Source organism: Pygoscelis adeliae, unplaced genomic scaffold (genome assembly GCF_000699105.1).
Source record: "Pygoscelis adeliae isolate BGI_AS28 unplaced genomic scaffold, ASM69910v1 Scaffold45, whole genome shotgun sequence".
NCBI classification, from domain to species: domain Eukaryota; kingdom Metazoa; phylum Chordata; class Aves; order Sphenisciformes; family Spheniscidae; genus Pygoscelis; species Pygoscelis adeliae.
In genome coordinates, this window is record NW_008825114.1 from 3,764,713 (window position 1) to 3,772,345 (window position 7,633).

General features: G+C 37.9%; 1 protein-coding gene across 5 annotated transcripts in view; it reads right to left on the bottom strand.

Moving 5' to 3' along the window:
• The window catches only part of NFIB (nuclear factor I/B), a 177,748-nt gene that overhangs the window by 166,402 nt on the left and 3,713 nt on the right, over positions 1-7,633 (bottom strand). For all 5 annotated transcript variants that reach the window (XM_009328057.1, XM_009328056.1, XM_009328054.1 and 2 more), the window contains exon 2: positions 4,369-4,900. In XM_009328057.1, the coding sequence (XP_009326332.1) occupies positions 4,369-4,900 (532 nt within the window). The remainder of the gene's footprint in view (positions 1-4,368; positions 4,901-7,633) is intronic.

The following is a 7,633-nucleotide window of genomic DNA, read 5'->3' on the forward strand; positions in this document are numbered from 1 at the left end:
CAGCCCCCCCCCTCGCTCTCCCCCTCTTCTCCTCTCTCTTTCCTTTCTTTTTTTTTTCCCCCCCTGCTCCCCCCACCCCCCCCAAGAGACAGGACACAGTCTGGCGATTCAGGGACTCACGCAGGCCAGGCTTCCTTCTGTGCAGCCCTTTGGGTAGAGCTGCTAATCCTTCTTATTAATTAACGAGATAATAGCAGTTAACCGGAAAGCAATATTAATGCTAACTACCTGGGAAACTTCCAACAGAAATGATTTAGTCTTTTTGCTGATTTCCTGGTAACAAAGTCGTGCAGCTGGAACTGTAGCAGTATCTGACGGTTTAAGAAGTTAAAAAAACAAGAGTGCCTGAACAGCACCAGACTAAGGACATCTGCATCTATTTTCTGCCCTCCTTCTTAGATAGTTTAAAAGATCCTCCCCTCCCTCAACTTCAGAGTTTATTAACAGCTGGGGATGCGGGCTCCCACAATTATATCACTCTTACACAAGGACAAAGGAGAGTGTAAACAGTAACATGACTGATCTGCGAAATGTACTCTGAGAGGCACATGCGTTAAAAACACCTACCATTTACATGTACCATTGCTTCAGTCCTTTAAACTCCCAAAGCATTTCTGAAGGTCTACTATGCTTCATTCAGTATGTGCTGAAATACCTAATATCAAGTTTGCATTTTATTTATGCTGCAAAAGATGGCAGAGATGACACGGGGATAAGGAATTCTGCATATGAGGCACATTGCTATAGATATTTTATGTTTTAGAAAAGACAGCAATGCCATTTTTTCTTTTTTAATTAGCCATTGTAAGAGTAAGTAAAACATCTATCAGAAGAAGGGATTTATATTATCTGTGTTCTGTTGCAGCAAACAAGTACTGCAGCTTTCATTCACTGATTGTCAAAAACTTTCCAATGTGCCCACTGCAATGCGGATGCCAACCAACGAATCAAAGGCATTCAGCAACTAGACAAAGAGGGTCTGATGCCAACCTCGGTGCCACTGGCAACCATTATTGGCATCAAGCACATTGTCTGCCTTTTTTTTCCCCTCTCCTGGCACTCGACAAACAAAATGGCGGTTCTTGTAGCAACGGGAACACAGCATAAGCGCTGCACTGAATCAAATACCATCAAATGATTTTATGGACTGAGATGTGTTTCATACCAAACGATAGACACTCTCAGATGCCTGACAGGAAAAAAAAAAGAAAAAAAAAAAAAAAAGGCAGTTTTGTCAATAGAAACAACGTTCATGCCATTTTCAAGGTTTGGGCTTTTTAAAAACTCAGTAGGGGGGGTGGACCTGATGCACACAACAAGCAGAGCCCCATAGAAGTGTGTTAAGATCAATAATTATTTTGATGTTAAACATTGATCACAGTGTGTACTTCCCATTTTCTTCCTCCATTTCAGTCAAAGGAGCAGCATTGCAACCTATGTCAAGCCCCCCCCCCCTCTTTTTTTTCTTTAAGATCCTTAAGCACAAGAGGATAGTAGAAAAGGAATAGGGGGAAAAAAAAGATGCTGAATTCAGAGGGAGATGAGCAAAAAGTAGAACCAGATGAAGTTGGTCAATGACAGAACTTCATAGGTCGGTCCTTATTTCTTCTTTCAAGGCACGCATGGAAGTAGAAGCTCTTTTTATTAAGAACTGAAGGGATTATTGACACTTCCAGATCTGGAAATTGTCAATATATTGTAACATTACTCTGCACTGCAATGCGGATGCCAACCAACAAATCACAGGCATCCTAGGCTAAACAAAGAAGGTCTGATGCCAATCCTGGTGCCACTGGCAACCATCACTGGCTCTCAAACTATCCTTCCTCCTCTTTTTCCCCCTAATCTTCTTTTTTAAAGCAACAAAAAACCAAACTACTTGGCCCTTTTATTCATTTTATGTGCCAATTCCTTCTTCATATTTCGTTCAGGGATTTAATTGTTTCTATGTCTCCGCTTAGTTTTTACATGATACTATTAAGCAGGTTTATATATTCTAAAAGAGAAATAAAAAGCAAAACAGCATGTGTAAAATGCAGCGTTTTGGTTGACTTCACGCTTATCTTTTGCAAAGCCTGGTGCTCTTAATCAAGTGCACTACAAAGTGCCACAATTAACCTGCTTTCAATGAAGATAGAGAATCAAAGTTTGACAAAATGAAAAAAAATACAAAGAAAACTTAATATGACTTCTTCAAGAAGAGAGCCAACAGATGTTAACGGAAGATTTACTGTGAAGCAGCAAGACAGATGCAAAATACATGCAGTTTACAATAAACAAAAGGGTCTACTAAGGGTGACTTGGTACACAGAAATTAGCCAGCTTCATCTTCCAGTATATTCTCAAAGTAGCATCGTGTAACTTTGAAAGATATAGTATTACAGCATGCTTATCTTACTCATTTCTGATTAGACAAGTGTTTTAAATAAACTCATATTCTCAAACCTTTTAAATCAATAAAATCAGCTATGCCCTGCAATTCCTTCTCCCACTTCAAGTTACTGGCTTCCAACAACTTAAAAGTCGACAGTGTGTAAGAGTACTCTGACCCCAGCTTCTCTGGCTCAAGAGCTACTTAAACTGCTTTGCCTCCCTTTGTAGTTTTGACTTTTAGAGACAGGTAAATCCATTAGAATTAATCAGTAAGCTATGTCTTGCAATATATGCATTCAAAATATCATTTGAATTTTTCTTCACAAAAGGAGCTTAAAGGTACAAATTATTTGTAATTAAGCTATTTTGTTTAATGCTATCAAAGAAATCTTTCCTCCTATGTTACTGGGGACCAGATTTACCAGACTCTGCAGCTACTTAAAGTCGCTGCAAAATATCTAAGTGTTGTCTACTGCTGTGGAGAGAAAAATACAAAAAATACAAGCAAGGGAAAAAAAAAACAAAACAAAACAATGAAACATATTTTTTCATGATGAAGAATCAAAAAAATTGAACCCTATTTATATGTTCACGTAAACATAGTGCTCCACTTGTGTGAGTAAATGCTAAAAGACAAATTCACTGAAAACAAAAAGGTTGTGTTGTGTTCTTTTAAAGAAGGAGTAAACACTGAATGAAGACATGTGCAATTTTACTTTTTTGTTACTAGCAAAATCCATTCTGTTTGTTTTTCAGTTAAATCCCGCAGTTATGTATCAGGCATCAGATAACAGCCTGCCATCTGCCCTTCTGCAGGCCATTTCTGCCTACTACCAGGCCAAGTTGTGAAATGGCCCACCATCTGCGGCCGATCAAACTTTCCCTAGTTGAGATCTGCGGCTAAAAAAGAAACGCTTTATTACTGCTGATCAGTCAGCAATACAAAGACATCTAGAGGATGGCATAATCACCAGAAAGAACCAAAATGACCCCTCACAGAGAAAAAGCATTTCAGAAGGCTTAGTGTCGGAGAAAAAAACCTTTATCTACTTACAGCCATTTACAATTTCGGGGAACCTGCCTATGAGTATTGTTATCTGAATATGCAATATGACTAGCAGTTTCTTCCCTGATACATGATTATCAGAAGCCCTGTTTTTATTTTCATTCTGGAAAACTAAGCTTAAGAAGCTTTTCCATAGTGTACCTGCAATTTTCCACATTTCAATTATCTGCCAAATAAAATTAAGTATATGAGTGTGATTATGAAAATATACTTTTCATGGAAAATTCTCTGAAAATATTACAACCTGGATCTTTGTTTTAGAGCTCAGATAGGTAAGATGAGCTAGTGATGTAAAGTATGAATGAAACGTTAAATACTGTATGCTGTAATTCTGACTACATATGGTAGTATGAATACGAAGCAGTATTTCTGTGCTAAAGTTTTTTCACGTTTTATTTTATAGACATGAGAAAGTCTACAATCGCTCTTCAACGTGGTAGTAGGTTCATCGGTTTAAGGATGAATTCTTGGTTATTTATTTCTACAAAGATAATAACAAATATTTGTAGTATTCATTGTGATTGTACAATTGCACATATCTGCATCTGTTACTAACAGTACTGGGGGAACTAAAAAAAAAAACCAACTTGAAAAACAAGAAGGTTTTCTGAAGTCAGACTGGAAAAACTACATAATATATTGCCACTTTCTGACAAAAAAAAAAAGGCAACTACAGCAGAACTAAAGTACTACCTTGGCATGTCCCGCTCTCTCTGTCAAACATACATGTCATTTACCCAGGTCTGCAGGAATGTGTGTCTATGTAAGTATATACGTATACATGCTGATTTACATATGGATATGTACCCACATTACGTCTATAGACCACAGAATAATGTTTCACTGGAAGCCAGCCCATAGGGGAAACAGGGATAATTGGAATCAGAGTTTGACATACTAACATAGAAATACGACAATCTGCTTCCTACCTTGCTCCTGCACGTAGTATGCCAAAAACAAATCAAGCTCCTTGACTGATACTGTTATGTGATGTGGCTGGACGCAAAGTGCTGGATTTGTGCAATGTGGGGATTTCATGAGCCGCTCTCCATCCGTACTTTCCAAGGGGATGCCTTTGAACAGGATCACCATGACTAGATCCAGACGCCAGACTTTGTCAGCCTGTCGCAGGCAGTCGATTCTCCTAATCTTACCCTTCTGGTCAGGATTGGACAATACACAGCATGGGTGCTTCTTCCCAGTCACCGTGAGCACAAAATCCTCCCGGAACTCTTGGCGAATATCTTTGCGCAGCTTGGCCAAGAGCCTGGATGCCCACTTCTGTTTAATTTCAGGCTTTTCACTAAGTAGCTCATCCTTGACTGCTCTTTCCTCATCCTTTGACATTCGTTTCTCATGTTTTTTAAAGTACTTGCGTTTTCGAGCCTGAAGGTTGAACCAAGTATAGGCAATTGCACGGACATGTGGAAGAAGTGCCTCAATGAACGGGTGAAATTCATCCTGCAAAAAGAAGTGGAGGGAAAAAAAAGAAGAGAAGAAGAAAACTCGAAGTCAGTAAGTTCTCATAATCAAAGCAGTATCAAGAAAGGTTTCTGAAAATCTTAAAGTGAAATCCAAGACGAAGAGAATAAACACTTAAACACTTAAAATTTACGCAAATTTCTGCATAACACCTTTTATGCAATTACTACCACTGTCAGGCAGCAGACAAAAAGTACACAGAGATTTCCATTTTCCCCATATTTCATCCTTTGAAAGAACCATGTGAAGATTTTATTTTGTATGCCTCGCCTCACTTCATCCCACAACGCTGCAGAGATAACACTATTTAAAAGAGATGCTATCGAGATGTTTTGTTTCTAACATTTAAATATTTGAGTGAACGGCTAACAGCAAGAAAAGTACCATTGCACAAAGAGGACACTGTAAGGTTTTAAAAAATCTGAGCAGAAACGTTCAGAAGGCTGAGGCGAATGCCACAGTTCATTTCTCTTCTCTGTGGCACAGAAACACAAAGCATATACATGCTCAGTGTAATGCCACACAGTTCCCGCTTTTGGAGCATGCTCTCAGCAAGAGACTGCTGGTGGCACAAAGAGCATGCGCCATTAAACTTGATCCATTTTCTTATCAAACGTCCAACATTCCAGCACTGAAACAGCACCATTCCAGTGGTGGTAACTAGAGAAACCAGTATACAGTAAGGGAAAGCAGGCAAAAGACACAGCACGTCGTATACAAATCCTGAACTTTCTGCTTTCGGGCTTCCCTCCCACCACCCCCAAATTCTGTAAAATAAAAGTTTATGAAGTTGAGAACAAAAATTACATTTATGTTCTTCCGGCAGCTCCACTGTGGGTTTTGAAGCCCCACAGAGTCACTTAATTTGTTAACTGATCACATGAGTGTGGCAATTATTCTAAACCCCTTAAAAATCAATCTGAGGTGTACAATGAAAAATGGCAACTTGGCACAAACTTTGCATTCTTTGTGTTTCTGCATGCTGTGGCAGAGTGACATTACGAGTGCACCGCTGGTCAAATGCTGCTTTTGTGAAATCCATGCAATTTATTTACAGTTCCAAAATATCCCTTTCTGTCATCTGGCTTCACCTGCAAGTTCTTATCTTCTGCCTAGCAGCGATATGGATTGCATTAAGGAGGTAATGCTTAGTTGTCAGTTACAAATACATCCTATAGCAATTAAATTAATTTGTTTTGTCTGCTTAAAGTACCATCCTACACATCGATGTTAATATCTAAATAGGCCTTTCCCAAAAACTAATGCCTCTTTTCCATGAGCAAATCTGTTTAAAACAGCGCGATCTGCTTATCAAACATTACTGTATTTTGGTTTGGAAGGGAGACCTTAGGGGAGGTATCTTTCTTCCTGTGTGCAGCCATATTTAGTTTTAAATACCGTGCAGATTGTTCATCATACAGAGTGGCACAGTGCAATCAAACTAAAACTGAACCTTTTTTATACAATTACATTCAAGAATACATTTAACAAACTAATATTTTAGCTACGCTGCTAGACAAGGAATGAATTATGTTTAATCGATAGGCTGATTAACTCCATTAGGTAAAAATGATGAAAGTATAACTAATGGTCTCAATTATACAGAGTTCAGACTGCCATTGTAGAAGCTTCAGGCCAAGAATTTAGTATTTAAATCTTCAAATTTCAAACAAACTTCAAAATTTCCTGAATGGTAAAAGACCCCACTAGATCTAGTTACCTGTCTTCTCTAACTATCCTCAAATCAAACAGAAAACAACAGAAGAGTTGCAAGCAGTTTACCTGTTACCATGTTACCTTCACAGAAAAAGAAAAAAAAAAAAAAAAAAAAAGAGGAGACAATATAGGAAGATAATTGAGGACAAAAACAATTGCATTACAGTGTGATGCTTGACAAAGAGCCACAAAGGCAATAATTAAACTGATTAGTAATTTCCAGCTGAGATTTGAACAATTCTGATACTATACTGGCACATAAAACTAGGCCATGGAAAGAGTTAAACCACAATCTGTTCTTTGTGTGGGAAGGCAATACTGCTCTGAGTAACCACAGCCCATGATAAGACTTCCCTATCTTCATACGCTTTCTGATGCCATGCTTTTTTTCCCCTCAGTTATAACTACTAAAGAAAGTTTCTTTTTTTCTTCTACAGAAGTCATCTTAATCGAAGTATTCAAATACAATTAAAAAAAAAAAAAAGCATAAAGGCTGTGCGGTGTTAAATCCTTACAATCCATTTTAGACTGAATAAAACAGATTTACTACAGATTTTGAAAATTCTAACAGCTGGGACTAAAGGTGGGGCGAAGGCAGGGGGCTGAAGAGCTTTGGGAGAAATCAATTTTTGCCCCAATACAATGATTTCCCCTATATCTAAACACACTTCAGCATTTATGACTTAAAATGGCAATAAAATTAATGTGGAAATATTCTACGCTACTAGAATACTGCACATCTAGTTTTCATTTTTAAGAACATCACAAACTATTTTGGAATGGCTATGCCTTTAGGTAATGCACATAGTATTACCAATAATAACATATAGCATTTTACATCTATGAAAACTGTATAGAGAAAAATTCCACTTTTTAAATTCCAATCTGTAGTGGTTGAATGTTTCCTTTTCAAATAATGAAAAAAAAAAAACCCACCACAAAAAAACCCCCAACTTTTAAAAACTGTATTCAGGCTTTTCTTTCACAATACCATTA